Source organism: Sarcophilus harrisii, chromosome 3 (genome assembly GCF_902635505.1).
Source record: "Sarcophilus harrisii chromosome 3, mSarHar1.11, whole genome shotgun sequence".
NCBI lineage: Eukaryota > Metazoa > Chordata > Mammalia > Dasyuromorphia > Dasyuridae > Sarcophilus > Sarcophilus harrisii.
The window spans coordinates 3,155,517-3,178,078 of record NC_045428.1 but is presented as its reverse complement, the minus strand read 5'-3'; the positions used below and the strand labels follow the sequence as shown (position 1 = coordinate 3,178,078).

General features: G+C 52.3%; 1 protein-coding gene across 1 annotated transcript; it reads right to left on the bottom strand.

Moving 5' to 3' along the window:
- Nucleotides 1–12,259: 12,259 nt before the first annotated feature.
- LOC111720247 (neural Wiskott-Aldrich syndrome protein-like) lies at nucleotides 12,260–17,174 on the bottom strand. The gene is made up of 3 exons (XM_031957392.1): nucleotides 16,496–17,174; nucleotides 12,979–13,898; nucleotides 12,260–12,493 (listed from the first exon to the last, which is right to left on the bottom strand). The coding sequence occupies exons 1-2, from the start codon at nucleotides 17,026–17,028 to the stop codon at nucleotides 13,877–13,879; spliced, it is 555 nt and encodes a 184-aa protein (XP_031813252.1). The 5' UTR covers nucleotides 17,029–17,174; the 3' UTR covers nucleotides 12,260–12,493; nucleotides 12,979–13,876.
- Between the last annotated feature and the right edge of the window lie 5,388 nt (nucleotides 17,175–22,562).

The window sequence follows — 22,562 nt, the reverse complement described above, 5'->3', positions numbered from 1 at the left end:
ATGGAAAGACAACATTTAAATAACCCGCTGCCTTAAAGAAGACGCCTTTTGCTTGGAGGAATATCTGGACACAGAGCAGTGAACACACTGGGCAAGGGACCCCTCCAGTCCTTAAGGGGATGAGGAAAGGCTTCCTGTAGGAGGGACTCACTGGTACCAAGCTGCGGAAGTTCTAACAAGAGGCAGGAGTAAGGAGGGAGGGCGTTCCTAGCTGGGAGAAGGTGGGAGCCGCCCCTCAGAGGCCTGCTGCAGGAGCCACAATGTTTGGCAGCCCTGGCTTGGGTTCTTGGTGAACGCAATCCCAAAGGCGCCTTAGAAATGACGGGTCAGGGCAGAGAGTCGCCCATCCTGAGAGTGCGTACAGAGGCGGAGCATCCAGCGTGAAGAAAGGTCCCATCTCTGTTCTCTGCCCTGAGCAGACCACATCGGGAGGGATGGATTTCATCTGGGGTGACACATTTTCAGAAGGATGTCCATAGGCTGGTGGGGACGACCAGGAGAGCGGGAGCCTTGAATCCGTGCCGTGTTGGGCGCAGGTATAGGTGCAGGATCATTTACACCTCAGATGCTGCTAAATGAGCCAGAGCCAGAAGGAATGGGCTCTCCTGCTTTCCCAGACCAGAGAAATGGAAAACTCCAGGAGCCCCGGCCTGCTCCATAGAACTGGAGGCGGGATGTGATACGGGGCCTCTGGGCTGGAAGGGGTGACCGGAGGGGTGGCCCAGAAGGGGCACCTGCCCCTGTGCTGCCCACAGGGACATCCAGCTGCCCCAGAAATATCCTCGTCCTGTGGGAGAGGAGAGGGGCATACTGGGGCTGGGTACACTGGGGCTGGGCACATGAGCACCATGGACAGTGCAGGTAAAAGCGAGGCCAGTCCCACTGCACTTTTAGCATCTCCTTCCAAGTCCTCAACCCTCCCCCATTCTTCCCCACACCCACTGCGTGTTGGGGGTGGGACTTGCCAACAACAAGCTGACACTCCGCCCGTGGGTTTGTAAGGAAACGCACCTGGAGAAAACTCAAGCCCCAGAGGAAGGTAAGAAAGCTCCTTTGGGGAGGGAGAAAGACAGGTCTGGAGGTCACGCCTGAGGCTGCCGGGAAAATGCTTCCTGAGCAAGACACTCGGGCTAAATTTAGATGCCTCCTTAATCAGAACTAATTTCCAGGCAGCTTTGGCTGATTGCAAGAAGCAGGGCCCGTCTCTGAAGAGCAGACCTGTGGGACCGAAAAGGAAGTGGGACTTAAGGGCAAATTAATCAGATAATTAGGCCGGCAGAAGGCTGACCTCCAGGCCAGGAGTGAGCCCTGCTGGCTTGGGGAGGAAGGGGGAGGGCAGGGAAGAAGGGAGGATCGAGCACGGAGGAAGAAGGCACCTGCCAGATGTGGTGGGAGCTGGTGATAGTGCCCAGAGAGCAACTGCCGGACCACCTCCCCCCCCCCGTCTGTGCCCCCTTCCCCCTTGGGGCGAGGAGTGCCTGGCCTTGTCTCTGAATCACCAAGCCTTGGCACCGTGTTTGGGCCTCAGCCAATGCCTTTCACTCCTTCCCGGGGTATCAGATAGAGATGAGCCAGCAAAGGCTAACTGGGTGGCCACTGTGCTCTTGGGGAACCAGCGACCAAGCAAGGGAGATGGGCTGAGAAGGGAGGCAGTGTGAGCCGGTGGAGAGGACCCTGGGCTCTTGCATCCTGGCCTAGCCAAGAAGTGGCTGGGTGACCTGGGACCCTATGAGCCACTTTCCCGAGCCCAGCTTCTTCTCCATCAGATAATGAGACCCATCTGCCACCAAGCATTTGAGAAGCATCCTCCACACCTCAGACACGGTGTTAGATGCAAAGACAAAAAAAGAGCCTGAAAGGGGAAATCTCTCTGAGAAGTGACGGGGTTTGTCTATAGGTACAAAGCTAGCATTTGAGCCCAGAGCTTGTTCACGTCCTAGACAGTAAACATCACAGTAGATAGAGCCCTGGGCCTGGAGTCAGAAAGATAGGAGCTCAAATATGTTCTCACACACTTAATGGCTGTGTGATCCTGGAAGTAACTCTTTGGCCTCACTTTACCTATTTTCAAATGGGGCTAAAGACAAATTGAGATATTTTGGCTATTTTAATAATATTTTATTTTTAATCACAATTCCATGTAAAAACAAATTTTCACATTAATTCGTTATTCTTTTTTTTTATTTAGTTCTAAACTCTATATCTCCTTGTCCTCTAAGAAAGTAAGCAATCTGATATATATATATATGTGCAATTACGTAAAATATTTCCATAATAGTAATTTTGTGAAGAAAGTCTCAAAGAGAGGAAGACAGAGAGACAGAGACAGAGAGAGAGAATATGCTTCAGTCTGTATTTTTATAATATCACTTCCTTCAGTGGAAGTAAATAGCCTTTTTCATCATTAATCGTTTGGTATTGCCTTGGATCACTATATTACTGAAAATAGCGAAGTTGTTCACAGTTCATCATTCTAGAATATTGCTTTTACAGTGGTCTCCTGGCTCTGTTTGCTTCACTTTATATCAGTTCATGTAAATCTTTCTAGGCTTTTCTGAAAGCCTTCTGCTCATTATTTCTGATAGCAAAATAATCTCCCATTATAATTATATACCACAACTTGTTCAGCCCTTTCCCAGTTGATGAGCATCCCCTCAATTTCCAATCCTTAGCTACCACAAAAAGAGCTGCTATAAATATTTTTGTACAAATAGGTCTTTCCCTCATCCCCTTTTGTTTTTAATTCTTTGGGAGACAGACTTAGCAGTGATATTTGTGGATCAAAGGCTATGCACAGTTGGCAGTCCTTTGGGCATAGTGCCAAATTGCTCTCTAGAATGGCTGGATCGGTTTACCATTCCACTAAGGGTGTATCACTGTCCCAGTTTTCTCACATCCTCTTCAACATTTATCACTTTCTGTTTTTGTCATAGTAGGCCATCTGCTAGGTGTAAGGTAGCACCTCAGAGTTGTTTCAATTCCTATTTCTCCAATCAATAACGATTTACTGCATTTTTTCAAATGACTATAGATAGCATTGATTTCTTTGTCTGAAAAGTATCTGTTCATATTCTTTAATTATTTATCGATTGGAAAATGACTTGTTTTTGTAAATTTGCCTCAGTTCTCTAGATATTTTAAACATTAGATTTTTTTTTTAATCCATGATACTAGCTATAAACATTTCCCAGTATTCTGATTTTCTTCTCATTTTGGTTGCATTAGTCTTGTTTGTGCAAAAACTTTAATCTTATATCATTAAAATAATCCATTTTACATTTTGTTAATGATCTTTTATATCTTGTTTGGTTCTAAATTCTTCCCTTATCCCTAGATCTGATAGGCAAACTTCCATGCTTATTTGCTTATATTATCTAATTTGCTTATATTATCATAAGCAAATTACACCTTTATGTGTAAATCATTTTGACCTCATCTTGGTATACAGTGTGAGATGTTGGTCTATATCTAGTTTATGCCATACTATTTTCTAGTTTTTACAGCAGCCTTTGTCAAATAATGATTTTTCTTCCCAAAACTCGGATCTTTGGGTTATCCTACACAAGACACACAAGATTACTCATGGTCATTTACTACCGTGTATTGTGCACCTGATTTATTCTGCTTATTTATCACTCTATTTCTAAGCCAGGACCAGATTGTTTTGATATTTATTGCTTTATAATGCATCTTGAGCTCTGGTGTGTCCAGGCTACTTTCCTTCATTTTTTTTTCTTTGCTTTCCTTGATATTCTTGACCTTTTGTTCTTTCACATGAATTTGTTATTATTTTTCTATCCCTATAAAATAATTTTGGTAGCCTTGGTACAGTATTGAATATGTTGATTAATTTAGGTAGAATTGTCATTTTTATTATCTTGGCTCAGTTTCATGAGCAATTAATATTTTTCCAATTGTTTAGTTCTGACTTTAATTGTGTGAAACGTGTTTTGTAATTCTGTTAATGAGATAATCTTTGTCAAGCACTTTGCAGCATGTAAGAATTTGGGCTATTGCTGTTATTTCTGATTCCAAGTCTACCTCTCTGGCCTGGCCTGGGCTGGGCCGCTGATCCAAGCGCCAGCTGGGGCTCTCTTTTGTCCCCAGGATGCCCGGCCCATTGTACTATGTGTTTTGTTGCCTTACCTCCAATTGATTCCAAGTCTCCTGAAAGCAGGGCCCGCCACCTTTGATACTCCTATCTCAGCACCCAGAGCAATGCCCTGCCCTTGGCAAGAACTTATTAAACATCGATTGAATGGAATTGTTGTAAAAGGAAAGGAACCAGCCAGGTGGATGGTGGAGGGTTTTGTTTTTTTTAATGTTTTATCATTGCCTATTGACCTTATTTCAATCACTTACTGATGTGCTCTTCACTTCCCCGCTCTGCAACAAGGGGTACCGGTTGTAACAACGAAAAGGGAAGAAGGGAGAGCACTGTAGTCATGGGGCACTGTCCGGACAAAGACACAGAGTCAGGGGCTGAGGGTTGGGCATAATCAGGCCAGTGTAGTTGGAGGCCTTGACATTTAAAGGAGGTGGCTTCCAGCACCTTGGGCAGCTCCTCCATAGAGGCTTGAAGGAAAGCCCAGAAGCTGCCCAAGGGGAGGGAATCCCCCCACCAAGTCAGGAAGCTGGGGGAGCCTCGGGGAGACCCCACCAACAGATTCTTTCATCGCTCTGGCTGCCGACCCCCACTCAAGACTAGAAAGCTTAGCGCAGTGAGGAACAAGGTCCTCTTCATCACTTCCAGCCAGCATCCCCTTCCAGCTTCACCTCAGAGCCTCGGGCCTTGGGGAGCACCAGGTGACTCCAACCCCAGAAGCCTTTAGGAGGTCCCCTCAGACCTGGGGTGGGGGGGGAGCAACCACAGGATCCACGATCTGAAACTGGAAGGCACCAACCTCCTCATCTGACAAAAGAGGAAACTGAAGATCAGGGGAATTATGGGACAGGCCAAGGTCAAACTGATCCTAAGGACCCAAGTCTTCTAGCTCCATTCAGAACTTTCTCACCCGCCCTATGCTGCCTCTCAGCCAAAGGCCTTCACTCTCCTAGGAACCAAAGGAACTGGCAAGGAGGGGACTCAGTTGTGTCCCTGGCTGTATCTGGAGAGCTGCTCCCTTGTCTTCCTTTCCCTGGTCACCTTGTAGACTCCTGGGCAGAGAGGGGCCCTCTTTGGCTCACAGCCTCTGCCTCTCTCAGGGCCTCTTGGCTGTCCACTTGGCCAGCCCAGGAGCGGGCTGGAGATGATCACTTGATTAAGACGGGCCCGGATGCCACCGTGGCAGGGCCGCCCAAAGGAGGCCACACTCTCCGTCCTCCAGCTCTCCACGGGAGCCGCCAATTAGAGCCAACAATGGATCAGCCCCCCTCTGGCCTCCATGGCACAGGTAAGGTGTCTGGTGAAGTGGCCGCCAATCACTCCCGGGGCCTCCTAGATACGTGCAAAGTCCTCGAGCCCTCCTATGGGAGCTGGGAGCCGTGGAGGCCCCGCCTTTGGTGAGACTTTCTACAAAGCTCCCAGGCGCTGCACTTGTGCTGTGACTGACCTGACACTGGCTTCTGGGAGCAGGGGAGAGGAGCCTCCTCCCAGGACCATTAAGTGAATCAGGCCTCCGGGGGGGTTTCCTTTCCCAGACCACCTGCCATTTCTGAGCAGCCCCTGGCCTTTGTCCCTCCGCAGCAGCAGGAAGGGACCCCGGCCCCGCCGGCACCTTCACAGAGGAGACTCACCAGGGAAGCTCCGCCGCCTGATGTGAAGCGGTGAAAGGGGCCTCCTTGGGGAGCCCCAGAAGTTTCAAGCGTTCCTTTGATTACTCTTCCATAAATGAATGTGAATCTCGGTGGGTTTTTTAAAAAGCATGTGTGCCGCGGCGGTTAGAGTCTGAAATGCCAGCGGCGACGATAATCTGTGTGTGGAGTTTGCCTCGGACAGAGCCCGGAACCGTGATCTTGAGCAGGTCACGACTTTTCTAAACCAGTGACACTTTGCAGGGTTAGGGTCAGATTATGTAATTCTATAAAGTCCGTCCCAGACCTTAATCCCCACAGAAGGATCCACCCTTATTCCCTGACCAGGCCAGACAGGAAATACTCCCTTGTCGTTTGGGAAGAGGAGCTAACTATAAGGCCAGGTGACCTAAAAGGGAGAGGGGTACCCCATGGTCAATAGTCTCACACACACACACACACACACGCATGAGTGCTCAGTCACATAGTCACACACACACACACACATGAGTGCTCAGTCACAGTCACACACACACACACACACGCATGCGTGCTCAGTCACATAGTCACATACACACAGTCACACAGTCACTCACACATTCACACTCACACACACATACACACAGTCACATAAGTCACACACAGTCACACTCAAAAAGATATACATGCTCAGTCATACACACATACCCACAGTCACACACACACTCAGTCACATAGTCACATACACAGTCACACACACTGCTCATCTGTCCAGCGCACACAAGAGGAGCTTGGGACACCTGACCCGGCCTCCGGAGGAGTTCACGGCCGAGGGCTCCCAGTGTTCTCTGCCCAGCGGGGAGCCGGGGCCGGCAGAGTGGCCTAATCAAGTCAGGAGAACAGCGGGCCGCCCACTTGAACCGAGGTGTCAAGGGGGCGGCGGGGACGGCCGGCCCAGGCCACAGGTACTTTCAGCCCTCCACGCGGGGAGCGCCGCCCTCCCGCTGCTCAAAATTTGTCCGAGATTCTGAACTCATTCAAAGCAGGGCCGGGCCGGCAGGTGCCGGCTGGAGATGATCACTTGATTAAGACAGGCCGGATGCCACTGTGGCAGGGCCGCCCGAAGGAGGCCACGCTCTCCGTCCTCCAGCTCTCCGCGGGAGCCGCCAATTAGAGCCAACAATGGATCAGCCCCCCTCTGCCCTCCATGGCACAGGTAAGGTGTCTGGTGAAGTGGCCGCCAATCACTCCCAGGGCATCCTAGACACGTGCAACGTGGCTCCCTGCCCTCCCCGCCGACAAATAGAACAGTGCGGGTGAAGCCCGGGGAGGGACATTGCTCCCCCTTACAGAGAGAGCCTCTCCCTTTGCAGAGAGCACCACAGACCTGAAGAAGACCCCTGGCTCTGGGGGCCACCACTCGGGACACGGCTCTGGCCCCGGCTGCTGTGACACAGGGAGGGGAAAACCACTGACTGCGCAGAGAATTGTGACTCCAGCCTCCCTCCCCTGTGCGCATACACACGTACTCACACTCACACACATACACACACTCACATATACACTCACAAATACACACACACTCACATATACTTACACATGCACACTCACAATCACACACACTTTCACACACTCACATACACTTAGACACACACACAATCACCACACACACTCACAATCATACACACACACACACACACACCTCACACTTATGGCAAAGGGAGGCTGGAGCACGCCAACCATCTTCCCTGCGGGCCTGGGGGGCCATGACCGATGGCCATGACACCCAGGACTTCGCCGATTCAGACTCTCCACTCATTGGAGTCAGATCATATCGGGGGGACCTGACCGAGCAAGTGCCTCCATCTGATCCTTAACAACAGCTCAACGAAGTGGATGCTGCTATTGTAGCCTTTTTACAGGCAAAGAAACTGAGTCTCGGATTGATGTAATGACTTGAGGCACAGCTCCCAGTGTCAGTCCTTCAGCCCAACGATCACCAAATAGTAAGTACCTGCCATGGGTCAGGCCCTGTGCCCGGCACAGGTGGCGCAGCCCCGCCCTCTGGGCTCACCATGGAAATATTAGAGACAACCTGTACAGCTGAGGGCCAGATGCTCGGGGATCAGGGAAGAGAACTCTCTGAGGTGGGACTTAAATCCGATGCAAGCCAAGAATAAATCCAGTGCATGGCCACGCTCCCCCGAGTGCCAGGAAGTGTGAGGAGTAAAGGGCAGCCTGCCCTCCCCGGGAAAGAAATCCTGCCCTTCCTCCAAAGTCCCCAAGGGGCCTCCCAGGACTGAGAAGAGATGGCTGAACTTTCCTGCTCTGGAGTCCTCTCCACCATCAGCTTCTCCATGAGATTGCTCTGGCTGTGAAGGGTGGAGGGGGGGGGGGGGGGGGGGGGGGGGGGGGGGGGGGGGGGGGGGGGGGGAGGAGCAGAGGGAGCCTAGGGAAGGAAAGAGCCTGGGAAGGGAGGGAGCCCCAGGGACAGAGGGAATCCTAGGGATCCCTCCCTGGGGAGGAAGGCAGCCTCAGGCAAGGGGGGAACCTCAGGGATGGAGGGAGTCCCGGGGAGGGAGCCATGGGGGACAGAAGGACCACCAGGAAGAGGGAGCCCCAGGGAGGGGGAGAGAGCCCAAGAGGAATCAATCTGGTGGGGATGGGAGAGCTGAAAGGGGGACTGCCAGGGTTAGCAAAGTTGGGACTCCACAGGACTCAGTGAGACACCCTCAAGATGGGTCCCTATCTGTTTCCAGCCCCTCCTCCAGTCCGGGGGACATCTTTCCACCTGTGTCTCATTATTTATCATCTCGGAGGTGAACCACAGCTAAATGGCCTCTTGTGCATGTGGTGGGGGCAGGGAGCGAGGCCTGGGACTCTCATTTCCTTTTCACATGTTGCCGTTCTTCAAAGGGGTTAATCTCTGGGTGACTGGAGGCAGCGCCCAGTGGAGCCCTGGGAAGCGAGGGAGTCAGCCTGGGGGAGTCCTTCTGGGAAAAGCCCAGCCGGCCTCCTAACAACTGCCAGATGGGGGATTTTATACGGAGCCCAAAGCCCCCTCACTCCAACCACTGGCGGTGGAACCCAGATTCCCTAACACCCCCAGCTCAGGCTGCTCCCATCTGCAAGACAGATGCCAAGCAGGGCCTCCCTAACTCCTGCTCCTTAAAGCGGCAGATAAAAAGGCAAAGGATGTGGAGAGCTCTCGGACTCTGGATTCCAATTCTGTCTTTAAAACCTACTGCCTCCATGACCCTGGAAAAGTCGGTCCATCTCCAGGGGTCTCAGCTGGCTCTTTAATATAAGGATCAAACTCACTGACCTCCGAAGTTCCTGCAAGCTCTAAATCAATCCTCAGTAAAAACAGGTGGGCCTAAAATCCCAGAATCCCCCGGTTCATTGCAGTCTGGCAGAAGAATCCTGATGCTGAACACCTGGGCTGGTGGGACAGGCTACACACACATCCAGGGGATGTTTTTGCAAAAGGATCCAGAGCAATTCCACGGCATCCGGGACCCCGAGGAGGCCGACCCGGCAGCTTTCGCCGCATCTTCCAGGAGAGCCAGACATTGGAAGGAATGAAGCTGTTATGAAGGATTCCTCTTCCCAGGCTCACAGAATCACTCAGGGATGATCCCCACGGTCACAGCTGAACACGAAGCTCCCCTGTTTCTCCCCCCGCTGATGCTCATCCCCCTCCACATGGAAACTTGTACTTTCCCAGGGAGCCCATTCCCCTGCTGGGCTGCTCCAAATCGTAGAGTTCCTTTCCAAAACGAGCATTTCCTGCTTCCAGAGTCATGATATCAGGGCATGGTCTTTTAAATTAATTTGCCTGTTGTGAGGGGACCAGCTGTAAATGATTGTGTTACTCTCAGGAGTACAATTATCCACACCAGCTCTGAAGGATTTAGGATGAAAAATCCTGTCCATGCCCGGAGAAGGAACTGATCGAGTCTGAATATGGATCGAAGCCTTCTCTATTACTGTCTCCATCTCTCTCTATTTTTAACTTAATTTTTCTTGAGGGTTTTTATTTTCATTGGGGTGGGAGGTTTATGTTTTCTTTCACAACTTGACTTTTATGGAAATGTTTGCATAATTTGACATGTAGTTTCTTAATTGTGGGAGGGGATGAGGGAGAGAACCTAGAACTCAAAAATCTTCAAAACAAATGTTTAAAAAATTACAACTTTTTTACAAAAAAAATTTTATAAAAATTTTTTTTAACATTTAGTTTAAAAATTGTTTTGAATGTAACTGGGGGAATATTAAATGAATAAATTTAAATTAACTTGCCAGAGTGTTTATAATCATTTTGCTGTGGAAATTTTTCTTTTAAAATAGATATAATGTTGATGACACTTTTCATCCAGAAGCACCCAAGGGAGCAGCCCCAGCTCAAGGAATCCCTGATCTGGATCCGGAAAACCTTAGAGTCGTGGGGATGGCTCCAACCCGGCAGTCACCCCGCCAGCTCAGCCTCGGAACTGATGTGCCCTCCGAAGAGTTCTCCACCTGGACAGGAACATCCCGGCTGATCTGCGAGGTACCTTTACCTGTAATGGGGCCCCTCTTAGGGCAAAGAAAGCATGAGGCCATTTTGGGGGCCAACATCTCACCACAGGCTAGAGCCCAATTCGGGAGAAGGCCAGTCACGGTGAGAAATTAAGCAGAGAAAGCTATGAACGCTGTAGTTCCCGCAACTTCCAGGAAAGTGATCTGCCCGTGTGGGCGCGCGCACCTGTGGATGGATGGAGGCAGGCAGCGGCACAGCAACCAAGCCCCACACATGCGCACCCCATGCTACATACATGTCACACGCGAGCAGAGAAGGGCATTGCCCTCTGGCTACAAAGCTCGCTCGGGAGTGGAGTCAATTAAGGTCAGATTTCTATGTGGCCAAAGGACGGGGAATTCTGGGTTCGGGCCTGTTGAAAGGCAGCCCCAACACCCCTTAGAAGTGAGCTTTTGAGAGGGTTCAAAGGGACCAAAACAAAAGGCCTCCTTTGTGGGCTTTCACCCTTCCCTCATTGTCCTCCCGAAGAAAGGGGCTGCTAACGTGGAGGGGGAGGGGGAAATTGTCCGGGGCCCACAATGGGGGCCCGTGGGGGCCAGCCTCATTACACAGTCATCTGAAATGCTCCCGGAGGGTTTCCCACTGATTAGCATAAATAGCAGAAAAACTCTTTCAGCGCCGAGCAGGTTCCAGCTGCCCTCCGGGCGTCCTCACCTTGACTTCAAATGGCCAGTCAGGGCCCGGCACAAAGGGCGGCGCCCGGGGCCGCCTCATTCGCGGCAGCGCCCACGGTGAGACGGGGGCCCCCGTGGGCCGGCGTTTCCCTCCGCGGGGGCGGGGGCGCCTCGGGCTTTCCCTCCAGCTCCGAGCCCCCGCCCAGAGCTGCAGCCCCGCCCCCGGGGGCTGCCGGGGTAATTAGGCCCGTTGTGCCTCCGGGCCGCGGGCCTGTTGTTTCAGGGATTCCGCTGCCAGATTAAAGAGTCATTAATCACGGGCCTGTCAAAGGGGCTGCTCCCCGGGGGGGCTCCTGGCATCTGGGGCCGTCCGCCGGGGTCTGCTTTGCGTTAGGGCTCACGGCGGGGTGGCGACCCCTTCTCCCGGTGGCCACAGGCAGATCCAACCTCCCGGGAGGCCGGCGGGAGGGGCAGGCCCTCTGCCCCTAGGCCCGGGCGGCTGAAGGGCTGGACTCAATGTGTGAGATCTGCAGAAGAGACGAGATGGGCCTGGAGGAGGCGGCGTCGGGGAGGAAAGGAGAGGAGAGCTGAGCTGCCTCTCCCAGGGTCCGGGAACTGCCGGGTGAAGAGACTTGAGCCCGTAGGAAAGAACCAGAAGCGATGGAGGTGCTAAGTTCTGGGCAGGAAAGCAGAACTGTGGGACAGGCGCAGGCTGCCTAGGGGCCCACCCTCCTCCCATGGGCCCCTCCTCTAGGGCAGGGGTCCTCGTGGGGCCTTTTCCTCAGGTACAGCTCGGGCTCCTCCCCGTCTCAGAGAGGCCCCGGACCCCCTGGTTAGGATTTACCTTCTGGGAGACTGTGAGGTAGCAAGCCCCCGAGTGCCACAGTGAAGACAGCTCTGGGTCCAGGGTCAGCAAGTCTCCAAGTCAAAGCCCGCCTCACATCCTCTCTGGCCCAACCTCAGTATCCTCAACTGGGATCATGGGAATAATAAGCACCTTCCTCAGAGGATTGTCATGAGAATCAGATGAGACATTTGTGAAAGGCCCACAGCCGGTGCTTAATAAATGCTTTTTTCCCTTCCTACCTCAGTTTCCTCAGCCATAAAATGGAGACAATAGCATTCTCCTCCCAGAGTTGTTGTGAGATTCAAAAGAAATAATATTTGTAAAGTACTTTGAAAACTTTAAAGTGCTCTGGAAATGCTAGCTAGTTATTCTTTTGTTTGTGGTCCCCCTCCCCTTAGGCAATCGGGGTTAAGTGACTTGCCCAGGGTCCCCCAGCTAGGAAGTGTTAAGTGTCTGAGACCAGATTTGAACTCAGGTCCTCCTGACTTCAGGACTGGTGCTCTAACCATTGGGCCACTTAGTTGCCCCCAATTTATTTATTCTTATTAATTGCTGCTTGCTAAATTCTAGACTGATGGTTCCTGTTAACACGTTTGATGGTTTCTGAGCTGCTTCTGTCAGCACTGATGGCCCCGAGTTCAGGAGCCCAGAGTCCTCAGGAAGAGAAGGCTGTCAGCCCACAGGCTTCGGGTTTCCTGTTATTTCTTGTAGTTTAGAGAGGGAGAAATTCAGGCGTGCCTGCAAGGTGAAAAGTTCAAGTCAAGAATTTCCGCATCCCATTTTCTGGCTTCTCAAGGCCTCGGCGGGAGCTCGGCCACGGCTGCTCGGCTCTGGTCTGGCCGGCCTTCCTCCCCGTCTGCCTCCTCCTTATATGCGGGCGCAAGCTCAGAAACATCCACTGAGATGGCCTCCATCCTCTACCCAGCTTTACTGCGGGGGAAGAGCCAAAGAGGGAGGCTAGACCTGGCCTTGGGATGCCTGCCCCCGAGAAGGCAAGTGCCTGCAATGGGCCGCCCTTATTTCCCAGCCAGCAGAGAGCTGAGCGGCGCCCTGGGTGTGTGGCCAAGAGGGCCACCTTCTGTCCGCCGCTGATGATGGTGAGAACGGCCAGTGTAGAAGGAAGTGGCAAGAGTTTCCTGGGCTAGCCCTGCCACTCACTGCCTGGGGGATCTGACTCCTCTGGGGCCACAGCTAACCCACATCACCAGCTGACTGGGACTTACATAAGCAACATCTGGAAGTGGAGCCTGAGTGATCGGGGCCTCCTGGAGGGCTTCCTAGTTCTCTGCCTGCTTCTTCCCTGTCTCCTTTCTTGCCTTTCATCTGTCTCCTCTTCCTCCTAAAAGGGGACGGGAGGAAGGAGAGAGAAGAGAGACCGGGGTGGCTCAAACCTAGTCTTCTTCTCACATGGTCCCCTCCTATCCAGACCTGTAACCTTGGAGATCACCTTGGACCAAAGCCGACACATCTGGGGTCAGGACAACGGACTTATTTTACCCATTAGGAGGTGGAAGCCCGGAGAGAGCAGACGCTTCACACGTGGCTGAGATGAGATTTTTTTCCTCGCACGTTTTCCTTTTTATTTCTCTTTTTACATCCTCGTTGTTTTCTCGTTATCCCTCCCCCGCTCAAAGACTCCTGCAAATTAATAGCAAATAAAATTTATGACAACTAAAAAACTTTCAGGACAAAAAAAAAAATAATTTAAACCCAGGGGACAGACTCACATAATCTCGGAGTTGGAAAGGATGCCAGAAGCTTTCTAATCAAACCAGAAAGAAAAAAATCTTTTACGATATCGTTTTATTTTATATTTTAAATTCACTTAAAAATAATGTTCAACTAACAAGCAGATATTTTCTTTCCAACCTCTCCACAATGGGAGGAAAAAGAAAACCTTTGTACATATGCACAGTCAAGCAAAACAAATCCCCACCTTGGCCACGTCCCAAACGCGCCTCATTCTGCACATTTCCTCCCCCACCTCTGGGAACAGAAGGTGTGTGAGCTCCATCCTTGGGCCTCTGGAAACGAGCTGATCATAGCGCCGAGCCAAGTTCTCAAGTCTCTCCAAGTCCCTCAGCGTTGTGACGAGAGAACAAGTTGTCCTTCTGCTTCTGCTCACGTCACTTTACCTCGGAACCTGAAGTTCAGAGCAATGGATTTAGTCCACACAACACCAACTTGCGTCCGAATTGTCTTTCCCAATCGGGGGCCATCTCTAATGATAAACATACTGGGCAGGGAAGTGGCGAGAACGCTGGGGCTGGAGTCAGAAAGAAGCGAGTTCAAATCCAGACTTAGGAGTGTGCTAGCCGTGTGACCGATAGAGATCATAACAGCAGCCGCCTCCCAGGATTGTTGTGAAAACCCAGTGAGATACTATTTGTAAAGGGCCAGCCAGTGCCCGGCACTCCATCATGATTGTGAATTGTCGTTGCTAATTGTCATCGCTAAGCATCATTGCTAATGATGTTAAGCAGCGCAGGACCAAGGACAGATCCCTGGGGCACCCCTGGAAAATCTGGGCTCTGGTCCTGTCTTCTGAGCCCCACTCCCGAGTCTCCAACTGTGTGCCGGACCGCCACGCCCAAACAGCTTGCTGCCGCCTAAAATGCCCAGATTTGCCAGCCCCACGCTGAGCCCACCATCTTCTTTCTCCTCTTCACTGCCCAGCTCCTAGGGATGCTAACCCCTCCTCCAGCCACGTCTAACCTCAGCAGCATCTCCTCCCCTTTCCCTCCCTTCCACATCTAATGGACAAATATTTACTAACCATCAAGTCTCAGTCCTGAGACTCAATATGACTCTGGGCAAACTGCCATTGCTGCGGCCTTGAGCACTTCCCGAGAGCTCGTCCCTGTCTGGGAGGGGTCCTAGTCCTTCCTTTTAGATCATGTGCTAGACTCGTGTTGCTCAGTAGGGTTACAAGTCAAAAATGGGGCATCGGCTCTGCCCTGTAAGAGCCTGGAATCTAGCTGAAGGTTTGTTTACTTTCCACAATTAATTCTAGGCCTCTCTGAACCTCAGGTTCCTCATCTGTAAAATGGCTGTCTTGGATGAAATGACCTCCAAGGTCTCTTCCAACTCGAAATCCACTGACAACTGCCAGAGAAGGGTGTCCGAGTGGGGAGGGGCTGGGGATTGTGCCGTGTGGAGCGCTGGCTGGAGGAATTGGCGTGTTTAGCCTGGGGACTAAGGACACAAAATGCCTGCAGTCTTCAGCCTATCACTGGGTGGGGATACTGGAAGGTCCCAGGTCCAGCAGCCGGGCTCACTGACTGTCCCCTCTGAAACGACAGACCCCATCCTGGCAGCCGAAGCCCTTCAGAATTCTACCCATTTATTAGAATCCTGTGGGCGCTGTGCCCTGAATGAGGGGGCAAGGGAAGTCTGGTGATGGTAGATTGTGTGGACGTGTGACAGATTTTCAAGCGCAGACAGTAAAGACCACTAATACTTACATATTGTGAAGATTCCTAGGGGTAGTACTGCCCAATGGGTGGGACCCTGGACTTGGATTATGAAGATCCATGTAAAAATCCCCTCCCTCATACATAATTGTGTGACTGTGAGTGAATCTATTCAGCTCCTAAGGCTTCTGGGAGAAGGGAAATCACTATGATCGTGCTTGTGTGTGTGTGTGTGTAGGGGAGGGGGGAATGCTACTTAGCATCCTAGAATTGTATCCCTAGAGCCCACCCAGTCACACACACCCCCGATTTTCCAGATGAGACTACACAGGTAGGAAGCATGGAGGTGAAGCTCCATGGTGATGCTACTCTCCAATGGCCAACTGAGGGGGCAGTACATTTGCTGGGGTCACAAAGCTTAAGTTCCTGAGGTCTTGAGTCCTGTGTTTTAAAAACTTAATTATCTGTTAATCACTCAAGAAGCTTAAGTGTTCACTTGCTCATTTATCAGGTACCAACAGTGGGCCAGGCACCGGATGAGGGGACGAGATAGAAAGAAACACTAAAACAATGGTTCTTGCCTTTATTGACCCGAGAGAGACTATGGAGACTGGAGCATGGGGTCATGGGAGCCAGGAGGGAGCAAAACCCTTTCCTTTTACAAACAAGAATATTGAAGTTGAGGGACTAGGAAAGTGACTTGCCCAGAGCCATGTGAGTAGCAGTGGGGATTTGAACTCAAGCCCTCCCAGGCAGACCCAGCCCTTTTCCTTTCTATTCCCTCATGATTTCTCCATTTCCATCCTTAGTCTGGTTCCTTCAACCAGGGCTCCATTGGGCGAGGTCTCCAGCCTCCCTTGCCCCTCCCTTTCCCCTGAGCTTTCCTCTTTGCCCAGCCTCAGTTTCCCCTTTGGGTCATGGAGGTATGTTGGCTTTGTCTTCCCTCGCCCACCCCAGCAAACCCCTGAGCCCCCCTCCCTGGGCATCCCGGCTCCCTTGGCAGCTCTCCCCGGGGTTGCCTCCCTTTGGAGGCTCCTCAGATTAAAAGAAAGCAGAACCCCGGGCCGTAGGTGCTCCAAGCGGCCCCCACAACGTGTGCTCGCTGTCCAGGTCTGACACTAACGGGCTCCTCCTCGAGATGGCAGCCCCAAGCCCCCGGCCGCCAATGAATCCCAGAAAGGCCTCCTTCCCTCCCCCTCTCCTCCCCCTCTCCCCCTCCTTCCCCCTCTCCCCCTCTCCCTTCCCTCCCCCTCCCTCCTCCTCTCCCCCTCCCTCCTCCTCTCCCCGTCCCTCCCCCTCTCCCCCTCTTTCCATCTTCCTCTCCCACCTCTGCGCCGGCTTTGATCCGCGCGGCGCTGGAGATGAATTGTCCTCCTTTCCCAGGTCCCCGTGCGGAGGCGGAGGCGTTGGGAGGCAGGGCGGGGGTGGGGGAGGCGCCGGGGCGCTGCTGCGCTTTCCGAGGGATCTTGGGGCCATCACATCAAGGGGATCAAAGGCGCTGGAGGTTGGGGGAGGATGAGGGATTAGGCGCTCGGCTTTTCGCGCCTGCGGTGCACATGGGGACCCGATGGGCCAGGATGAGAAACGCAGGCGGACGGAGGCAGCCCGGGCGTGGGGCGGGGGAGGGACCCGCCGCAGCTGCAGCCCATCGAACGCCGACTCCCGCGAAGCCTCGGCTTTCCTGGGCCTTCCGTGTGTTTTCCTGCGTTCCGCGCCGCTCACGGCGACTCCCAGACCTTCCTGATCTTTCAAAAATGAGGAGCCGGCTCCTGGCAGGCCTGGAAAGGGGGGAGGAGAAGGGGGCGCGCAGCTGGGCCCCAGACTGTGCCGCGGGAGCCAGGGCAGCCCCCAGCAGGGCATGGGTCCCAGTCCTCCCCGTTCCACTGGTTCTTCCACCGAAGCTGCTGGTTCTCCACACGGATGGGAAGCCCTGGTCCCAAATCTGGCCTCCGACCTTCCCTGGTTCCTTGGCCATTCCAGGGCAGTCAGAGGAGCTGGGAGGGAACGTGGAATTCAAGCCCAATCCCCTCATTATACAGAATGGGAAACTGAGGCCCAGAAGAGGGGAATGATTTAGCCGCTGGCACATATGGGACAGAACTCTGGAGCTGGGAAGGCCCGGATAGGCTGGAAGGTCCTAGAGAGCAGAGGCTGAAAGAGGGGAGGTGCACACATACCTGAGAGGTCACCTGTCCTCAAAAAGCTTCCCTGGTTTGTGCAGGTGGGCAGCTGGCCAGATGTGTGACAAGGAAAACCCGATGGTCTGCGGTAACTATCAGCTGCAGGTCATAAGGGCTACAGGGGTACAGGGGAGGAGAAGTAATGTCAGACTACCAAAGAAGGCTTTGTGGAGGAGGGGGGACTTGAATGGAGGCTTTGAAGTCTTGATGGAAGTAAAAGAGGCAGAAGAAAGAGAAGGAATTCTTCCCATCCAGGCAAAACTGCAGCCATGTTGGAGACTGAGGTGATGCAAAGTGCCAGAAGGACAGAGACTGTGGGGAATGGGGGCAGAGGTCACCTGAACCTCGACAAGTGAGGACCTCGCCGGCAGCAAGAGGTGGCTGGGGAGGGAAGCCTCTTCCCAGGGTGGGAATCTCAAGCAGGGTTGGAGGCAGTCTCATTGTGCCACTCAGGTCTTCCTCATTAGCTACTTTGCTCTTCTTTCCTTATTTAAAGCACTGACATTTCATTAATGGCGGCTGCAGAGTAGAGAATACACTGCAGATGGAGGGGAGGGAAGGCCCAGAATGAATGAGTTTTACAAGATTAATGTGCAGGTGCATGAATGGAGAGAAGAGAATGGTCACCCAAGCCTCCAAGCTCCACAAGCTGACCTTATGCTGCCATCCTAAATTGGGGAGCCCAGTGCAGCTCCCATTAATGATCTACCCTCACCACAAAGAGATGAGGAACCAGGTCAGATCACCAGCCCTGATCCTCCCTTCTAGGCACAGGAAGAAACTACCATCAGATTAGGATTCCCACTGGGGGCTGAGCCTGCTTCTCTTTACACTCATCTTCTTCCATCATCCTCATCTCCCGCAGCCATTTCTTTGTGCTGGGTCCATTCTCCTCCCCCTTCCATCTTTCCAAAGTCTAGTGAGAGAAGCAGTTCTCACCCCCGGGACGTGTGTGTCACTGTGAGAGAGCCCGACCGAGCTGGGTCTCAGCAGCTAGAGTTCTCCTCTTCCCCTTCCAATTCCCTAGAAACTGCCCTGAGGTCGCTGGTGCTCCTGACGTTTCCAAATTTGGAAACTGAGGTGAAAAGAAAGGGACTTGCCAAGGTCATGATCAAAACAAAGCTCTCTCTACAATCCCATTTTTTCCTACCTTAAATGGACTTAAATTACAATTTCCAAAACATGAGTCTGGGGCAATTCTTCTGAAAGAGGACTCAACTCTCCCGGTTCTCTGGGTTTTTCACTTCCTCACTCTCCTCTCCCAGATTGTTTATTTCCTTTCCCGTCACTTTGGTATCCACTATTTGGGGGACCCCGTAACTGTTATTGCAGGTGCTGGCTCCCCCTCCTCTCTGCCGCTCTGGAAAGAAGCCTGGCCGGGTCAGGCTGCCCCTGGGGAAACCAGAGCCCATCATCTCCCCTTTCCATCTTTTTGTTTTAACATCACAGCAGTCGGCTGCCTATTGGGACTTCCACTAGAAACTCAGCGATTCATCAGATTAAAGCTATGCCATCAAGAGCTGGGAGGAGTCCAAGTTTGGAAAGTCAGGCTTCATCTTTTCCAGAAGGGAGAAAAAGTGGCTCTTCTGTCTGCACGTGATGAGTGGCAGAAGCAGCGCAGACCTTTGAGTGCATCCCTGAGCTGCTGTGGGGCAAGAGTTCTCGCCCCCTGGGTGTCCCCTCCCCATCCTCCCAGGAGGCCGGCGACCTGAAGAGATAAACATGGAGGCGCTCGGTTTATGGTTGGTGTCCCAAATAATCGACTTGAGGGAAAACTGAAAACACCTTATCTTCATCAGTACAAGTAACTCGGGTCTTCTGATCCTCATTCAAATGCTGAAGGTGACTCTCACTGCACACTCTGCCCGCAGATAAGTCCTGAGAAGTCCCCTCAGTCAGTCAGCCGATCAACCAGCATTTATGAAGCCCCTGCAATGAGCAAGGTTCTTGGTTCACTCAAAAAGGGAAACAGTCCCAAGCCCTTGTAGGATTTACAATCTGGCCAGGAAAGACAATTGTCTGTGGGGTGTGTATCAGAGAGATAGGGAAGCCAGGTGGCACAGTGGCTACAGGGCTGGCTCTAAAGTGAGCAAGGCCCGAGTGCAAACATGGCCTTAAACATGAGCTGTGACCTCCCGAGCAAGTCATTTCTCACAGTGTGTGCCTCAGTTCCCTCATCTGTGCGATGAGCTGGAGAAGGAAATTGCAAACCACTGCAGTGTTGTTGCCAAGAAAACTCCAAATGGGGTCATGAAGAGTGGGATGTGACCCAACAACAAAGCAGCTAGATATGGGGAGAGGTTAAGGGGCCAGATGCGGGGAGGAGGTCCTACTTGAAATGAGTTTGAATTGAGGGAGAACATTTCAGGCGTGAAGGACAGCTGCTGCAGAAGCGTGGAGAAGGGAGATGGATCTCTGAGGGTGAGGAACAAGCAGGTCCATTGGGCTGAATCAGAGGCTAAGGAACGGGAGCATGGGGCAGGAAGGTGGGGGAAACAGGTGTGGGTAGGTTAGGAGGGGCTTCAAATGCCAAGTGGAGAAATTGATATTTAATTCTAGAGGTTGCCAGGGTCCATTAGCTTTTCTCTCTGATCACTAAGCAAATGGCATGATGGATGAGGTGTCAGACTTGGAACCTACCAGAGACCTGAGTTTGAATCCTGCCACAGGCACTTATCAGTGGCACGAACTTGGACAAAACCTTTCATTCACTAGGCCTAATTTCCTCATCTGTAAAATGGGAGTAATATGTATGTGACAAATTTGTGTAAGGAGCAAATTAGGTGGTAATGCAAAGAACTTTGTAAAACTTAGTCATAGAGAAAAGGTGGTAGTGGTTAGTAGGTAGTGGTAATAGTAGTGGGAGTGGGAAGAGGAGGAGGAGGAGGAGGAGTGGAAATAGTGGAAGTAGTGATAGTAGTAGTAGTAATAGTACTGGTTATAGTAGTAGTGGTGGTACTAGTAATAGTACTGATAGTTGGAGTAGTAGCAGTAACAGTAATGGTAGTAGTAGTAGTAATAATAGTACTGGTAGTAGTAGTGGTGGTGGTACTACTAATAGTAATAGTACTGATGGTTGGAGTAGTAGCAGTAACAGTAATAGTAATAATACTGGAAGCAGTGATAGTAGTAGTAGTAACAGTACTGGTAAAAGTGATGATGGTGGTAGTTAGTATTGGCAATAGTAAAGTAGTAGTGGCAGTGACCAGACAGGAAGACTTTGACTAGGGAGGGGCCAGTCAACAGACTGTTTGTCTCCCTGGGTAGTGCGGCCACCGGGAAATAATGATTTTGATGCCAGGAACTTACGAAAATCATTCACAAAGGTGTGAAAAGGTTTCATTCCCTTGGAGGTCTCCCCCACGGACACCCTGGCTTTTTTCAGATCTGGACGCCAGCCTCTCATTAATTCATTGGCCCAACGCCCCCGAGGCTGCACGTTCACCAGCAAGCTGACGAGGGGGGATGGGGGCTCACCATCTGGTGGACGCTGCGATGTGGATTCAAATGATTCCAATATGAGGGGGGTCTGGAAAGTCCAGTAAGGGAAGTATGAGGCATTTGGTAACCAGGAAAGAGGGAGATTGTTTCCAGGTGAAGGACGCAAGAGGGCGGGACGGCGATACATTTCCATTGATCTGGCCACGCCGAGGGCTGGATGTGCACTCAAAGGAGCCACCTTTGGCACTTGGCGCTGCTACCTACCTCCGTGGCACATGTGGTGGCTAAGCCCCGGTTGGTGACCTGGAGAATTTAAGAGGAATCCTGCAGGCCTGGAGAAGTTCTCAGAAGAGAAGAGGGGCAGTTTGCAGTCCACGGGGGCCAGGGAGAAGTTCTGGAGAAGTTCTATAAGCATTTGGAAGGAGAAGTGGGGATTTTCTGGAGCCAGCCCCTCTTCCTGAAGAACGAGCCTGGCCACATTTATCTCGCTTTGACTTGGATGGAGCCGTCACATGAGCAGCTAAGAAGGATGCTGCGCTCAAGCGTTTCTAGATTTTGGTCCAGCATTGGAGATGGGCAGCTTTCCGTACAATCGTCCAGGCAAGATGGGGGTGGGGGCTCCATGACTGTATAATTCAGCAGGTTTGGAGCTGATTTCATAATTCCCCTGGAGTAACTGTCAATGCATCAAGGCCACCCTGGAGGGAAGTCTTTGGTGGAGTCCCAAAAAGCTCCATTTTGCCCTCCTTAGCAGAGTCCCAAAAAGTTCTGTCTTGCCCTCTTTGGTGAGTGCCCTAGAGCTCTGTCCTCGCCCTCCTTGGTGAGTGCCCTAGAACTCCATCTTGCCCACATGCTATTTAAAATTGTGATCAGTGGCTCACACTGCAACATTGGTCGGGTTAACAGATGCTGCGGCTGCTGTGGATGAAGGCCTAGAGCCCACTGGTGGCCGGGGTTGCTGAAAACAAGGCCGTCTTCCCAGCCCCCAAACGGTTCCGCTGATGCTGCATGGCTGGAGATAATGGAAAACCACAGTCTGAATCACATAAACACTGAGCATCCCCCTGAGGGTAAAGAAGCCGCGAGTGGCTGGGCGACATTGCCGGCCAAAAAGTGGGCAAGAGAAACCACGATGCCATCCGGCCTGGGGGGGGCACAGGGTGCCCCATTGGTGCCAGGGCGGCAGAGGGCAGCTGCCATGGGTGGTCTAGAAGAGGCTGGGCACCAGACACGGCGGATGCGGGCCCTGGCTGCCGTCCATTCCGTTGGAGGAAGTACCCGCTTCAGTGAGATCCCAGATGCCTCCAAGTATCGGAGATCAAATGAGCTGGCTTGGCTGCCGGGCCAGTGACTCCTGCCGGCTTCCGATGCCATGGAGTCACAGCCCGGGAAGAGGAGACGTGGCGATTTTCCCCGAGTGTCTCCTCCTGCCTCAGTCACCTAATTCTACAGGAAGCCCGGGCCCTCTGGTTTCTCAGGGTCCTTAACTCTCACTCCTGCTTACCCATCCACACGGCCAGGCACTTTAGCACAGGGCCTGACACTTAGTAGGTGCTTAATGTTTCTAAACTGCCCCGGAAAACGTTAGGGATTCTGGGATATCCAGGGCCTTTCTTCAGGGCCCACCTCCGAGTCTCCGGACTTGGCCCCTGCTTCAGGTGCCCGCTCCCCGGAACATCTCTCTTCCCCTCCCATCGGAGGCTGTCTGTAGGATCTCCATGCTGTGGGAGGCAGGCCTGGGGCTGACCCTGGACTTCTCCTCCCGCGCCTCCG